The following is a 16,466-nucleotide window of genomic DNA, read 5'->3' as shown; positions in this document are numbered from 1 at the left end:
CCCGGCCTCCATGCTTTGACGCTCAAGGTACATCTGAGACCTTGCCCACCCCAGTTCTATTTCCAGGTCTTCTTTTTCTTTCTGTATTTCTGTGATATTGCACTTTTCTAGCTGCAGCTGTGCTTCGAGTAATTTGCAATCTTTGTGAAGCTTGGCTTCAAAAGCTCCCCTCTCGGCCTGCAGTTTGGTGTCGTGAATTTCTCTCTCTGCATGCAGCTTAGACTCCAGCGTTTCTCTTTCTGCCTGAAGCCTAGTTTCGTACGTTTCTTTCTCTGTTTGAAGCAATGTTTCCCAAGTTTCTTTCTCTGTTTGGAGCAATGTCTCGTAAGCTTTCTTTTCTGCTTGAATTTCGGTCTCCATGGCTCCCTGGACTTGCTGCAGCTTCGTCTCCATGGAGTGGCGTTCTTCTTGCACTGTTTGCAGTTGTTTTAACACCCTGTCATATTCTTGCTGGATCTGCTGCAGGCGCTGTTGTGCTTCTTGGGAGTCTTCCTGAAGTTGTGATATCTGTGAAGGTATTAAAATATGAGAGTTAGCATAATTCCTAATCAAGTCTCTAACCCAGGGTATATTTTACTGGCGAGGTAAAAGCATGTTAAAGTCTACACTGAGGTAATCACAGTAACACTCGCTCAGGGAACTGCAAAGAAGTCATGACCGTGAGCAAACTGTGTGAAATATTGGTGTGGCGATATGGTCCTGGGTACATGTGGCTTCAAATGATCTATGTACGATTTACAAATGCTGAAAACACTTTGCACCATCACTTTTCAAACCAAAGGATAACAGTTTATTTTCCTTTAAAATTAATACATTAAAACGAAAAAATTGTATTTGACACATCGAAAAAAAAGAGAGTAAACTCATACCTGGTATTGCAAAGCATTGCATTCCTCGTTTCTCAGCTGCTCCATCTCTGCCAAACCTTGCTGGTGTTGTTGCTGCTGCTGTTCAAGTTGTTGCTGCTGCTGTTCAAGTTGTTGCTGCAGCAGCTGATGGTTTGCCTGCGCCTCTGCCAGCTGAGACGAGACTTGCTGCAAGCGAGCGTAGCACTCGTCCTGAATTCTGCTCTGGACGGCGTCCATTTTTTCCACGCCGGATTCTGCCAGCTTGGAAATGCTGCATGAGACCCTCTGAAAGTAGAGTGTGACCGGTACAGTTCAGGCTTGATAATAAAAAATAACCATAAATGCCTTTAAAGCCCCAAATCAGACAAAAAACAGCTAAGTTTTTTGTTAGCTTTGCATAAAATGAAGAAATGCAATGATTCATGCTTGGTGTTGCTATCAGCTTCAAAATTTATCATTTTTGTTCCCTTGACAACAGATTTGTTGTCAGTGAACCACAGTGGAACCAGAAGACACTTCTTGTAAACAACTTACAGTTTAGTGGTTAAAAAGAGTTAAGAGTTCAAGCCCTACAAGATATTTGCACAAAACCAACCTTAATCAATCGGCGGACTTTCTTTATCTGGACAGTGACCTGCTTGGAGCCTGAAAGAGACACAATTTCAGATTACATTTGTATGCAAAAGCATGTGAAATCTAAGTACAGTTACTGGGAAACACTCAACTCTTCTTCACTTCTTCAACTTGAAAAGCAGTAACCTTGACATTTTTAGTGCAGAAATGCAAAGATCAGGTGTGAGCTAGATCCAGACCTGTTTACCCCCATAAGTGTTTTGGAGTAATGCTCAGCCCCAAAAATAGTAATCCTGGCACAAAAATAGCAATCATCCAGCATTCGTCGCCAATTACAACGCACATGACAACTGTGTCTGCGAAACGCAATCATGCACATATATCCATCATTCACAAACAAAACACATCAGTCAGTTTTTGTAGTCATCATAATTTCAAAGAAGATCACATCAAAAGCACATGCATCACCGATTCTTTTTCTTTTGCTCGTAGTATACTATAGGCCTTTTTCAGAGTGTCAAGCGCTTCTCTACTGTACTTGCGCTTGCCGAATGAGTGAGGGCGAGACTTCACCACTAAGTAGAAGGCTCTCCAGCGTCTCATCAGACAGACATGATCTCTGGTCAGTCCTGTGCTTTTTCACCCCATTTTGCCATTGAAATAAACAATGCCAAACATGTGAATTAATAAAAAATATTTATTTTTTATTTTTTTTAACATATATTATAAAATTTTATTGTAAATTTTCATTTAATAAATATACCTACCCGAATCACATGTAGCATTGACGCAGTCTAAAGTGCTAAGGTCTGAAAGGCTACCCGTCTTAAAAGGGGAGCAACCCCAACTAAAAAAGTGTAAACGTAGCCATAGTAATGACCACGCACCCAGGGAGTTACCTCCCATCATGCGTGCCACGTCACTACTGCTACTGACCACGTGACCCCTATCATTCGACTCTCAGAATAAATTCTCAAAATCATAAGCGGGGTAGGCGGGAGGGACTACAATATGTGATTCGGGTAGGTATATTTATTAAATGAAAATTTACAATAAAATTTTATATTAAATTACATATTCCTACTCCGAATCACATGTAGCAGATTAACACAACAAGGCGGTGGGAAAGAAAGATCCAACTCACCCTCAAACCCTTGCCAAGAGCTGACCACCTGCCACCATGGCAGGCAAAGCTCTAGAACCATCCTGGCGAACCGCTGAGATGTCCCGCAGATAAAAATTCAAGAAGACATCTTCAGAACGCCAGTATGCGGTGTGCAACACCTCCTCCAATCTTCTTGATCGTAACACGGCCAAGGAGGAAGCCCAGGCTCGCGTTTCATGAGCCCGAGCTGATTCCAGAGGAAGGACAGGCTGTGTCCCCCCTTCATTGCGGCGGCTCCACTCGTAAGCGTGTTTAATGAGCGCCGACACCCACCGGGCCAGAGTCGTCTTAGTTATATCCTTATGTCTCTCCGTATTGAGAGAAATAAACAAAAGCTTTTGAGCTGTGGATCTAAGTGACTGTGAGCGGGCAAGGTAGATGTGAAGAGCTCTAACTGGGCAATTTACTAAGTCTGGGTCATTCGGAGCCAGAATAGTGGACAACGGCCTGACATGAACCACAGGTGACGCTCGCTCAGGAGCCTGGTTTTTCGCAAGAAAATCCGGCCGAAACCGTAAAGTAACGGACCCATCTGATTCAAAGGAAATGTCATCTGAATTACCGGAAAGAGCGTGAATCTCACTGCCCCTACGAGCTGATGCAAGAAGCAAAAGGAAAAGGGCCTTACGAGTAAGATTCGCAAAACTGGCATCTCTTAGAGGTTCAAAGTCTGCCGAACGCAGAAACTCCATGACCAATAAGAGATCCCACTTAGGAACGGGCGTACGAGATTTGACGTCAGAAAGGGAAGCACCCTTGATGACCCCAGAAATCACGCCACTGACATCTATAGAGCGACCCAACTGCCGTAGGGTCGCCGAGATGGCTGATCTTCTTACTTTCAACGAGGCAGCTGAAGCTCCCTGAGAAGACAAGAAAGCAAGATGGTTAGCCACGTGCATCGTACGGGGCGCCGAAGCGTCCAGCCGATGTTCGTGACACCAGGAAGCCCAGGCCCTCCAATGAGACTCATATACGGACGAGGTAGATGCTCTGTGCGAGCGTCCTACCAAGTCCATGGTCAGATCTGATGCCCCAGCACGCTTCAGAGAAGACCGAACAACCTCCACGCGTGAAGATTTAGCAACTGAGGCTCTGCGTGGAGGCTGCCGGTGTGAGGCTGTATCAGTTCTCCTCGCGTGAGCGCGAGAGGAATGGGAGGGCCCTGGGCGAGTCTCAGAAGGTCCGGGAACCACGGCTGAGACGGCCAAAGAGGAGCGATCAGCAGGAGGGACGGACCCTCCTGTTCCGCCTTTCTGATTACTCGAGTGAGTAACTGGAAGGGCGGGAACGCGTAAGCCTCCAGGCCTGACCAGGAAATGTCCATCGCGTTCGTCTCCCACGCCTCGGGATCCGGGAATGGTGAGACGAACACTGGTAGTCTCTTCGAGAACCTGGTGGCAAAAAGGTCCACCTGAGGTTTCTGCACAAGAGACCATAGACGATCCAGCGCTCCGTGAGTGATGGTCCACTCTGTTTGAAGCACTCTGTCGGAGCGGCTGAGCGCGTCCGCCAGAGTGTTCAAGCTCCCGGGCAGGTACCTGGCCGAGAGGCTGATTTGGTGTTGTGAGCACCAAATCAGGATCTCGCAGGCCCTGGCCGAGAGCGACGGAGACCGCGACCCTCCCTGCTTGTTGATGTAAGCTGCCACTGTCGTGTTGTCTGTAAACAGACGAACATGCTTGGCCTGAAGGGAGGGCCGGAACTTGTCCAGAGCTAGAGCCACGGCTTCTAGCTCCAGCAAGTTGATGTGCTGCATCCTCTGATCTGCCGACCACAGACCTGACGCAGTCAGCCGGTCTGTGTGAGCCCCCCACCCCACCAAGGACGCGTCCGTGAACAGGTCCAAGTCTGGGGCAGGAAGGGCTATCGGCACACCCCTGCACACCCACTCCGTGTCCAGCCACGGAAGGGTAGAGGATTGGAACCATCCCTGGAGAGGGATGAGAGCGTTCCAATCCACCGTAGGGGAGTCCACAAACGGCTTCAGCGCTAGCTGAAAAGGACGTTTGTGGACCCTCCCCAGGGGAACCAGGAGAGCCATGGACTCCATCTGCCCTAAGATGGAGGCCAAAGTCCGCAGGGAAGCCCGTTGGAGAAGCAAAGTGGAGCGTATGAGTGCTTGGAGCTTGTCCACCCGCTTCTGAGAGGGATGGACAGTCCAAGCCACCGTGTCGAAAGACATTCCCAAGTAGGTGAATGTCTGACACGGTGTCAGCTCCGACTTCACTCGGTTGATTGAGAAGCCAAGCCTGTTGGCCTCCCAAAGAACCGACTGGGTATCCTGCTCGCACCCCGCCTGACTCTGATTGGTGATGAGCCAATCGTCCAGGTAGCCGCGTAGCCGGACACCCCGCAACCTCACCAGCGCGCAGAACTGTCTCACGACCATGGTGAAGACCCAAGAGGCAAGAGACAGTCCAAAAGGAAGGGCGCGAAACTGGTAAACCTGACTTGCCCACCGGAAACGAAGCCATTTCCGGTCGGCTGGATGCACAAGAACGTGAAAATATGCATCCGTCAGGTCGATGGAGGTCGCCCAGTCTCCCGGGCGGAGCGAGTCTCTGACCGACGCTGGCGTCTCCATCTTGAACCCTATCTCCCTCAAGAAAGTATTGAGGAAAGACAGGTCCAAAACGGGACGCCATGCTCCCGAGGCCTTGGGGACAGCAAAAAGCCTCCCGTAAAACCCGGGGGAGCTGTGGTTCAGGACCTCCTCCACCGCCCCCTTCTGAACCAGGGAGGCTATTTCCGCCCGAAGGACGGAAATGGCTTCCTGAGAGGAGGGAGGTTTGAACGCCGGCGGACGCCTGGCCAGAGGTGCCTTGCCATCTTTCCAGAGAAGACGGAAGCCCGACCCCACGACTCCCACAATCCATTGGCTTTGTATGGAAACCTGCCAATGCGAAAGTGCCCGCGAGGGGCCCCCCGCCATCACCAAAGTGGAGGGCGGGGGGGGGGGGGGGGGGTGAGATCGGGAGCACATCATTGGGGGTGAGGCTTGCTTCCTGAGCCGCCTCTCCCCCTGCCGGAAGCCGTTCGTCTTTTCGAGCCACGAGAAGACGAGCGGCCCTGACCCTTGTCTGCCGATTTGGGAGGGCCAGCAATCTTAGCCTGCTTCGGCTGAGAAGGCTGAGACTGCTTGGACTGCTTAAGGCCCTGCAGGGAGAAGTCAGAAAACTGCCGATCCCTGTTGGCCTGAATTTCCTGCCTCCGGGCATCGAAAAGGAGATGCCCGAAGAGGGAACCCTCCAAGACCGGTGAGGCACGCAAAGTGTCCTTGGTTGCCTGATCCGTAAACTGCGAGTGTGCCAGGAAGAGATCCCGGCGACACATGACGGAGTGAGCATAGTGCACCGAGGAGAGTCTCATCTGTTCTTCGTTGACCCTCGCAAGAGCGGCCAACAAAGTGGAGACGTCATCCGCATCCTGATCCTCGCTGAGAGTAAAAGGAGTCAGCGTGTCAGTGAGAGAGCGGGAAAGAGCCCGAATAAGGGTCTCAGCAATGGAGGCAAGCTCCAACTGTTGACGACCTGCCTCTTCCGAAGCGATAAGAGTGTTCTCCGAAAAGAGCACGCCGTCATCCTTCTTGATAGGCTTGGCCAGCAAGGCGAGCATCTCCGGCGGAACCGGCAAAGAGGCCCGCGGGAGAGCGAAGGAGGCCAACAAATTTCGGGTAGACTTCTGCAAAACCAAGCGCTTGTGTGAAGACAGCGCGAAGGCAGAAGCCTGAGCGGGAGAAGCCATCCACTGCTGAGCCAGCTCCGGAACTGAGCCATGAGGCACCAGTAGCGGAACCGGAAGTGAAGGAATTCCGCTTCCCGAAGGCGAAGGTTTGGCCAACACCTGAGACAGCTGAAACGCTACGGATGGAGACTCCATAAACCGGAAGTATGAGTCATCATCCTTCCCAGAGCGAAAATCAGCCATCGCGGACGGGGCCGCCGAAGCGGCAGCCGAAGAGACCGAAGTCCCTTCCGCGAAATATCTGGAGGTGACCTCAGCAGCAGCCTCAAGAGCCGCTTTGAGTCTCTCCGGATAACCAGCACGTACAGAATCACTGATGACGGACTGAACATCCGAAACATCCGGCGAAGGACCGAAGTCCACGTTGCTGGTAGAAGGGCGGTGAACGACGTAACCGGAAACCGGAAACCCATCCAATCCAACACCATCCGAACTCATGCCCTGTCCAGGGTAAGAGAAAGAGGACGGCACGCCCGCAGCCGCCGGAACCGGAACCGCAGTCGAAGCGACAACCGAAGGAGGAAGTGCTGACTGCCCCGGCCAGGGCTGAGACAATGCCTGCCCGAAGGGCTGGCGATGCTCACCGGCGACCGCCATCCGGGAGGAAGCGGAAGCCGAAGGAGCATTAAATCCGGGCGGAGCCGGAAAGGCATCAGACGCGACCGCGAAGAGCGGAAGCGCAGACGCCGAGGACGGCGGCCGGAAGGCCGAATGCCCGGAGGGCAACGTCCGGTCAACCCCGGAAACCACCACAGCGGGTGCGTACATTGGGGGACCTATGCTTCCGGCGAGTGCCGGAAGCGCAGCAGCCGGAACCGGCTGCCGCCATTGCTCAGCAACACAGTGGTCTTCGACGAAGCCAAGGTGAGACTGAACAGAGTTTTGCGGGTCGTGAACCCGCCGAAAAGGGCTGTGTCCCAGCAGGGAGCGTCCGACGGTCTCACGAGGACCTGTGGACCAGCCCGACTTACTTGAGTCGCCAACCACGGCGGTAGAAGACGACGCAGTAAACACTTCCGTCCTAGGCAAAGTCACGGCCGGAAGCATCATGGAAGCCAACGACGGAACAACGGAAGTCGCAGGCTTGGAACGTAGCATCTCTTCTCGCACCAACGTGCGAAGCTCCGGAACCAACGAAGAAAGTAACGAAGAAACCAGAGACGCCGAATCTGCAAGCGGCAGAGAAGGCGAGCGAGAAGAAACAGTACACGCAGGTTGATTAGACTGCCCCACAACCGAATGGTCATTCGGGGCAGAGATAGGAACCGTCAAAACAGCATTGTTAGCCGCGTCGGAAACAACAACCAAAATAGGCTTAGGAACAGAAGAGGAAGATTTAGGTTTAATTTTACCCTTCACATCGGCCTTGCCGCGCTTTTTATCACTGTCAGACATGCTGACAAACCAAAATGGCGACAGTTAACAAAATGGCTACCAAAAATACGTGACCAACACGTGGCCGAAAATTTCCAGTAGTAACAGCAAAATACGTTCAACAAAGTAAAATAGGAACGAGCTCACCAACTATCAGTGCAGCAGGCGAACAGACGGGTATGTGGGTGCCGGTGGGTGTCTAAGCAAACACCAAACAGCGCAAATCCACGAGAGCCAAAAATCAACAACCTGCTCCTTAGAAAGCTGAAGTGTCGAATGATAGGGGTCACGTGGTCAGTAGCAGTAGTGACGTGGCACGCATGATGGGAGGTAACTCCCTGGGTGCGTGGTCATTACTATGGCTACGTTTACACTTTTTTAGTTGGGGTTGCTCCCCTTTTAAGACGGGTAGCCTTTCAGACCTTAGCACTTTAGACTGCGTCAATGCTACATGTGATTCGGAGTAGGAATATGTAATTTAATTATCATTTATGAAAATCGTAGTCTTGACACGGATAGCAGAATGGCGTATTTTTTCCAGAAAATCATAATAAATTACGCCAAAATTGTAAGGGTAAACAGGTCTGTAGATCTGATCAAAATAACTGAAATGTTAAAAAAAAAATTTCAAATTACCTGCGTCTGAAGATGATTCCTCAGCCTTTTCTTCCGCATTCATAGAGGATTCTGATGATATGTCTGCAAAGAGATAAATTGTGCACAACCCATAGGTCAAAAGGCGTTTGCATGCATAAGATAAAATGTCAACATGGATCTGACAAGACCATGATTCAACCTTCCATTGGGTGGAAAGAGACCTAAAAATAACGCTGTTCTAAATCATTCATAACCTGCTTGTGGGAAAATGGCTGCAGATGATTCGTTGTTGAATAAAACTGGTCAAACTGGAAGAAATACTTAGTAAAACAGAAATTTATGAAATGGAAAAAGATGCCTGATTAGATGGTTGAGTTTGGAGGTGTTTTGCTATGAAGCTTACCCAGCTTGTGCAACAGCCCACTAAGACCGTCGGTGCATTTTGCGCAGTCTTCCGCATCCTTGACCAGGCTGAGCAGGGCCTGCAGAATGTGGCTGTGCGTGGTGTGGATCTCCTGCTCCTTGCTGTGAATCTTCTGCTGCACGGCCTGAAGCTCTTCTCTGTGTTTATCCTCCCTCCTCTTGCTGGACACTTCTGTGCTGGACAGCTGCAAACGGTCAACTGTTAGTTAAGCATTGCAGCAATTGTAACTTTCTTCAGTTGTATTTTGATGTCGTCATGGAATTTTGGCGTAACTTGTGTTAAACAGTTTTTCAAGAGAAAGACAAAACTGGTTATTTTTATGATGAAATGGTGTTTATATTCGTTCCTGGTATGTATATATAGAGATACAACAATTTTAAATAGTGTGTTGTCAATCATATTCAAGAGAGAATGATTAACTGAGTCTAAAGCACAAAAACATCAAAATAGCCAAGAATCGAGTTATGCCAAAATTCCACGACATCGATTTGATGCACAGCTTTGATGCTTCTGAGCTGGAGAGCTGCAAACGTCAAACCATTAGTTAGACATTGCACCGCTTGTAACTTTCAATATAGACGATTTACGGAAATAACTTTGTCAGGATTGGATGGGTTCTGAAAGAGTGAGTACCCCATCCCACGTGACATTACAGGCTAGTCACTAGCGTGGGAGTGTGTCTCAGTGAGTACCCCATCCCACGTGACATTACAGGCTAGTCACTAGCGTGGGAGTGTGTCTCAGTGAGTACCCCATCCCACGTGACATTACAGGCTAGTCAGTAGCGTGGGAGTGTGTCTCAGCGAGTACCCCATCCCACGTGACATTACAGGCTAGTCACTAGCGTGGGAGTGTGTCTCAGTGAGTACCCCATCCCACGTGACATTACAGGCTAGTCACTAGCGTGGGAGTGTGTCTCAGTGAGTACCCCATCCCACGTGACATTACAGGCTAGTCACTAGCGTGGGAGTGTGTCTCAGTGAGTACCCCATCCCACGTGACATTACAGGCTAGTCACTAGCGTGGGAGTGTGTCTCAGTGAGTACCCCATCCCACGTGACATTACAGGCTAGTCACTAGCGTGGGAGTGTGTCTCAGTGAGTACCCCATCCCACGTGACATTACAGGCTAGTCACTAGCGTGGGAGTGCGTCTCAGTGAGTACCCCATCCCACGTGACATTACAGGCTAGTCACTAGCGTGGGAGTGTGTCTCAGTGAGTACCCCATCCCACGTGACATTACAGGCTAGTCACTAGCGTGGGAGTGTGTCTCAGTGAGTACCCCATCCCACGTGACATTACAGGCTAGTCAGTAGCGTGGGAGTGTGTCTCAGTGAGTACCCAATCCCACGTGACATTACAGGCTAGTCACTAGCGTGGGAGTGTGTCTCAGTGAGTACCCCATCCCACGTGACATTACAGGCTAGTCACTAGCGTGGGAGTGTGTCTCAGTGAGTACCCAATCCCACGTGACATTACAGGCTAGTCACTAGCGTGGGAGTGTGTCTCAGTGAGTACCCCATCCCACGTGACATTACAGGCTAGTCACTAGCGTGGGAGTGTGTCTCAGTGAGTACCCCATCCCACGTGACATTACAGGCTAGTCACTAGCGTGGGAGTGTGTCTCAGTGAGTACCCCATCCCACGTGACATTACAGGCTAGTCACTAGCGTGGGAGTGTGTCTCAGTGAGTACCCCATCCCACGTGACATTACAGGCTAGTCACTAGCGTGGGAGTGTGTCTCAGTGAGTACCCCATCCCACGTGACATTACAGGCTAGTCACTAGCGTGGGAGTGTGTCTCAGTGAGTACCCCATCCCACGTGACATTACAGGCTAGTCACTAGCGTGGGAGTGTGTCTCAGTGAGTACCCCATCCCACGTGACATTACAGGCTAGTCACTAGCGTGGGAGTGTGTCTCAGTGAGTACCCCATCCCACGTGACATTACAGGCTAGTCACTAGCGTGGGAGTGTGTCTCAGTGAGTACCCCATCCCACGTGACATTACAGGCTAGTCACTAGCGTGGGAGTGTGTCTCAGTGAGTACCCCATCCCACGTGACATTACAGGCTAGTCACTAGCGTGGGAGTGTGTCTCAGTGAGTACCCCATCCCACGTGACATTACAGGCTAGTCACTAGCGTGGGAGTGTGTCTCAGTGAGTACCCCATCCCACGTGACATTACAGGCTAGTCACTAGCGTGGGAGTGTGTCTCAGTGAGTACCCCATCCCACGTGACATTACAGGCTAGTCACTAGCGTGGGAGTGTGTCTCAGTGAGTACCCCATCCCACGTGACATTACAGGCTGGTCACTAGCGTGGGAGTGTGTCTCAGTGAGTACCCCATCCCACGTGACATTACAGGCTAGTCACTAGCGTGGGAGTGTGTCTCAGTGAGTACCCCATCCCACGTGACATTACAGGCTAGTCACTAGCGTGGGAGTGTGTCTCAGTGAGTACCCCATCCCACGTGACATTACAGGCTAGTCACTAGCGTGGGAGTGTGTCTCAGTGAGTACCCCATCCCACGTGACATTACAGGCTAGTCACTAGCGTGGGAGTGTGTCTCAGTGAGTACCCCATCCCACGTGACATTACAGGCTAGTCACTAGCGTGGGAGTGTGTCTCAGTGAGTACCCCATCCCACGTGACATTACAGGCTAGTCACTAGCGTGGGAGTGTGTCTCAGTGAGTACCCCATCCCACGTGACATTACAGGCTAGTCACTAGCGTGGGAGTGTGTCTCAGTGAGTACCCCATCCCACGTGACATTACAGGCTAGTCACTAGCGTGGGAGTGTGTCTCAGTGAGTACCCCATCCCACGTGACATTACAGGCTAGTCACTAGCGTGGGAGTGTGTCTCAGTGAGTACCCCATCCCACGTGACATTACAGGCTAGTCACTAGCGTGGGAGTGTGTCTCAGTGAGTACCCCATCCCACGTGACATTACAGGCTAGTCACTAGCGTGGGAGTGTGTCTCAGTGAGTACCCCATCCCACGTGACATTACAGGCTAGTCACTAGCGTGGGAGTGTGTCTCAGTGAGTACCCCATCCCACGTGACATTACAGGCTAGTCACTAGCGTGGGAGTGTGTCTCAGTGAGTACCCCATCCCAAGTGACATTACAGGCTAGTCACTAGCGTGGGAGTGTGTCTCAGTGAGTACCCCATCCCACGTGACATTACAGGCTAGTCACTAGCGTGGGAGTGTGTCTCAGTGAGTACCCCATCCCACGTGACATTACAGGCTAGTCACTAGCGTGGGAGTGTGTCTCAGTGAGTACCCCATCCCACGTGACATTACAGGCTAGTCACTAGCGTGGGAGTGTGTCTCAGTGAGTACCCCATCCCACGTGACATTACAGGCTAGTCACTAGCGTGGGAGTGTGTCTCAGTGAGTACCCCATCCCACGTGACATTACAGGCTAGTCACTAGCGTGGGAGTGTGTCTCAGTGAGTACCCCATCCCACGTGACATTACAGGCTGGTCACTAGCGTGGGAGTGTGTCTCAGTGAGTACCCCATCCCACGTGACATTACAGGCTAGTCACTAGCGTGGGAGTGTGTCTCAGTGAGTACCCCATCCCACGTGACATTACAGGCTAGTCACTAGCGTGGGAGTGTGTCTCAGTGAGTACCCCATCCCACGTGACATTACAGGCTAGTCACTAGCGTGGGAGTGTGTCTCAGTGAGTACCCCATCCCACGTGACATTACAGGCTAGTCACTAGCGTGGGAGTGTGTCTCAGTGAGTACCCCATCCCACGTGACATTACAGGCTAGTCACTAGCGTGGGAGTGTGTCTCAGTGAGTACCCCATCCCACGTGACATTACAGGCTAGTCACTAGCGTGGGAGTGTGTCTCAGTGAGTACCCCATCCCACGTGACATTACAGGCTAGTCACTAGCGTGGGAGTGTGTCTCAGTGAGTACCCCATCCCACGTGACATTACAGGCTAGTCACTAGCGTGGGAGTGTGTCTCAGTGAGTACCCCATCCCACGTGACATTACAGGCTAGTCACTAGCGTGGGAGTGTGTCTCAGTGAGTACCCCATCCCACGTGACATTACAGGCTAGTCACTCGCGTGGGAGTGTGTCTCAGTGAGTACCCCATCCCACGTGACATTACAGGCTAGTCACTAGCGTGGGAGTGTGTCTCAGTGAGTACCCCATCCCACGTGACATTACAGGCTAGTCACTAGCGTGGGAGTGTGTCTCAGTGAGTACCCCATCCCACGTGACATTACAGGCTAGTCACTAGCGTGGGAGTGTGTCTCAGTGAGTACCCCATCCCACGTGACATTACAGGCTAGTCACTAGCGTGGGAGTGTGTCTCAGTGAGTACCCCATCCCACGTGACATTACAGGCTAGTCACTAGCGTGGGAGTGTGTCTCAGTGAGTACCCCATCCCACGTGACATTACAGGCTAGTCACTAGCGTGGGAGTGTGTCTCAGTGAGTACCCCATCCCACGTGACATTACAGGCTAGTCACTAGCGTGGGAGTGTGTCTCAGTGAGTACCCCATCCCACGTGACATTACAGGCTAGTCACTAGCGTGGGAGTGTGTCTCAGTGAGTACCCCATCCCACGTGACATTACAGGCTAGTCACTAGCGTGGGAGTGTGTCTCAGTGAGTACCCCATCCCACGTGACATTACAGGCTAGTCACTAGCGTGGGAGTGTGTCTCAGTGAGTACCCCATCCCACGTGACATTACAGGCTAGTCACTAGCGTGGGAGTGTGTCTCAGTGAGTACCCCATCCCACGTGACATTACAGGCTAGTCACTAGCGTGGGAGTGTGTCTCAGTGAGTACCCCATCCCACGTGACATTACAGGCTAGTCACTAGCGTGGGAGTGTGTCTCAGTGAGTACCCCATCCCACGTGACATTACAGGCTAGTCACTAGCGTGGGAGTGTGTCTCAGTGAGTACCCCATCCCACGTGACATTACAGGCTAGTCACTAGCGTGGGAGTGTGTCTCAGTGAGTACCCCATCCCACGTGACATTACAGGCTAGTCACTAGCGTGGGAGTGTGTCTCAGTGAGTACCCCATCCCACGTGACATTACAGGCTAGTCACTAGCGTGGGAGTGTGTCTCAGTGAGTACCCCATCCCACGTGACATTACAGGCTAGTCACTAGCGTGGGAGTGTGTCTCAGTGAGTACCCCATCCCACGTGACATTACAGGCTAGTCACTAGCGTGGGAGTGTGTCTCAGTGAGTACCCCATCCCACGTGACATTACAGGCTAGTCACTAGCGTGGGAGTGTGTCTCAGTGAGTACCCAATCCCACGTGACATTACAGGCTAGTCACTAGCGTGGGAGTGTGTCTCAGTGAGTACCCCATCCCACGTGACATTACAGGCTAGTCACTAGCGTGGGAGTGTGTCTCAGTGAGTACCCCATCCCACGTGACATTACAGGCTAGTCACTAGCGTGGGAGTGTGTCTCAGTGAGTACCCCATCCCACGTGGCATTACAGGCTAGTCACTAGCGTGGGAGTGTGTCTCAGTGAGTACCCCATCCCACGTGACATTACAGGCTAGTCACTAGCGTGGGAGTGTGTCTCAGTGAGTACCCCATCCCACGTGACATTACAGGCTAGTCACTAGCGTGGGAGTGTGTCTCAGTGAGTACCCCATCCCACGTGACATTACAGGCTAGTCACTAGCGTGGGAGTGTGTCTCAGTGAGTACCCCATCCCACGTGACATTACAGGCTAGTCACTAGCGTGGGAGTGTGTCTCAGTGAGTACCCCATCCCACGTGACATTACAGGCTAGTCACTAGCGTGGGAGTGTGTCTCAGTGAGTACCCCATCCCACGTGACATTACAGGCTAGTCACTAGCGTGGGAGTGTGTCTCAGTGAGTACCCCATCCCACGTGACATTACAGGCTAGTCACTAGCGTGGGAGTGTGTCTCAGTGAGTACCCCATCCCACGTGACATTACAGGCTAGTCACTAGCGTGGGAGTGTGTCTCAGTGAGTACCCCATCCCACGTGACATTACAGGCTAGTCACTAGCGTGGGAGTGTGTCTCAGTGAGTACCCCATCCCACGTGACATTACAGGCTAGTCACTAGCGTGGGAGTGTGTCTCAGTGAGTACCCCATCCCACGTGACATTACAGGCTAGTCACTAGCGTGGGAGTGTGTCTCAGTGAGTACCCCATCCCACGTGACATTACAGGCTAGTCACTAGCGTGGGAGTGTGTCTCAGGGAGTACCCCATCCCACGTGACATTACAGGCTAGTCACTAGCGTGGGAGTGTGTCTCAGTGAGTACCCCATCCCACGTGACATTACAGGCTAGTCACTAGCGTGGGAGTGTGTCTCAGTGAGTACCCCATCCCACGTGACATTACAGGCTAGTCACTAGCGTGGGAGTGTGTCTCAGTGAGTACCCCATCCCACGTGACATTACAGGCTGGTCACTAGCGTGGGAGTGTGTCTCAGTGAGTACCCCATCCCACGTGACATTACAGGCTAGTCACTAGCGTGGGAGTGTGTCTCAGTGAGTACCCCATCCCACGTGACATTACAGGCTAGTCACTAGCGTGGGAGTGTGTCTCATTGACGTGTACTGGAACCACGTGTCGTAAGTTTGTCCATGAAAAAGCAAAGGTACTCACTCTTTCACAACCCCGACAGAGTTATTTCCGAAATTTGTCTATTCTACGGGAGGAACAGCTCTCCTCTCCACAGGGCCAACGTGCTTCAGCACCTCACGCAAGATGATCCTACTGTGCATAGCATGAGAAAGGAACATTAACACAAAATCATTGCTATTGTTCCTCCGGTAAAACAGACGTATAGCCTAGTGGTTAGGACATTGGCATTCCACGTGGAAGGTGCAGTGTTTGAATCCCGGCCGCTCCGGGTTAACGGTGGAGATTTCCCCCATCTCAAGTTATGAGCAGATATTATCAAACTTCGTCCGTGCAGGCAAACACAAGACCAAGTACTATATAAAAAGATCCTGCGACCCATTCAGGGTATTGTGGGTTATAGAAACACAGAATCACCTAGCATGCATACCCGCGGGAGCAAAAACCCATTAACGCAGAAGAAGCAGACTGCCTCATGCACCACACTGCAATGTAAGTCTAATGATCTATGCTCAACTATTCTTTGCTGGTGTAATTCATTTCCGTTTTCACTCACCTGTTTCTGAAGCGCCTCCAGACTTCTCTGGGCTTGCTTAGCGTCATGATCAAGCTGAGCTGAGCGAGCGAGACTCGATGTGCGTTCAGCGTTGGCTGTGTTCAAGCGTCCTTCCAGCTTTGCGTGTTCCTGCTGCAAGCCGCGTAGTTCTTTGTCCTTGTCATTTTTCTCTCGCACAAGCCGACGCACCTGTGAAAGCAAGAGTTTACAATAAAATGCAAAGTCATAAACTTGTGGACCATAAATGAAAAGTCATTGAGCAAGACGTGCACAAAACACACGATGACACTGTATACCATTTCATTTCCACAATCATCCCAATGCTGAGAAATGTTGGTCGCTTCCCAGTATTGGCGTTAACCAGTAATTACCGGCATTTTACCGGTTGAAACGAGAAATTACCGGAACAAAATTGGCTGCCAGTTTGACCTACCGGTTGTTTTTTTAGAACTACCGTTTTTTTTGTGTGTGCTGGTAAAACAATAAATCCAGTACTCCTGAGTTGGACTCTAACTGGTTCCAATGACCAGCCTACCGGTTTTTTTCTGGACTGTTTACATCAT

At 51.3% G+C, this 16,466-nt stretch overlaps 1 protein-coding gene across 1 annotated transcript in view; it reads right to left on the bottom strand.

Annotated features, from left to right (window-relative positions):
* LOC138968421 (hyaluronan mediated motility receptor-like) overlaps positions 1–16,087 on the bottom strand; it is a 49,934-nt gene extending 33,847 nt beyond the window's left edge. The window contains exons 1-6 of the mRNA XM_070341001.1: positions 15,904–16,087; positions 8,708–8,912; positions 8,344–8,406; positions 1,444–1,493; positions 870–1,133; positions 1–507 (exon numbers count right to left, since the gene is read on the bottom strand). The exon at positions 1–507 is cut by the window's left edge and continues 264 nt beyond it. Of these exons, the coding sequence (XP_070197102.1) occupies positions 1–507; positions 870–1,133; positions 1,444–1,493; positions 8,344–8,386 (864 nt within the window). The 5' untranslated portion in view covers positions 8,387–8,406; positions 8,708–8,912; positions 15,904–16,087. The remainder of the gene's footprint in view (positions 508–869; positions 1,134–1,443; positions 1,494–8,343; positions 8,407–8,707; positions 8,913–15,903) is intronic.
* Between the last annotated feature and the right edge of the window lie 379 nt (positions 16,088–16,466).

This window comes from Littorina saxatilis, linkage group LG6 (assembly GCF_037325665.1).
Source record: "Littorina saxatilis isolate snail1 linkage group LG6, US_GU_Lsax_2.0, whole genome shotgun sequence".
Taxonomy (NCBI): Eukaryota; Metazoa; Mollusca; class Gastropoda; order Littorinimorpha; family Littorinidae; genus Littorina; species Littorina saxatilis.
Note: the sequence above shows the minus strand (reverse complement) of the source record. Positions and strands in the feature narration are given on the sequence as shown.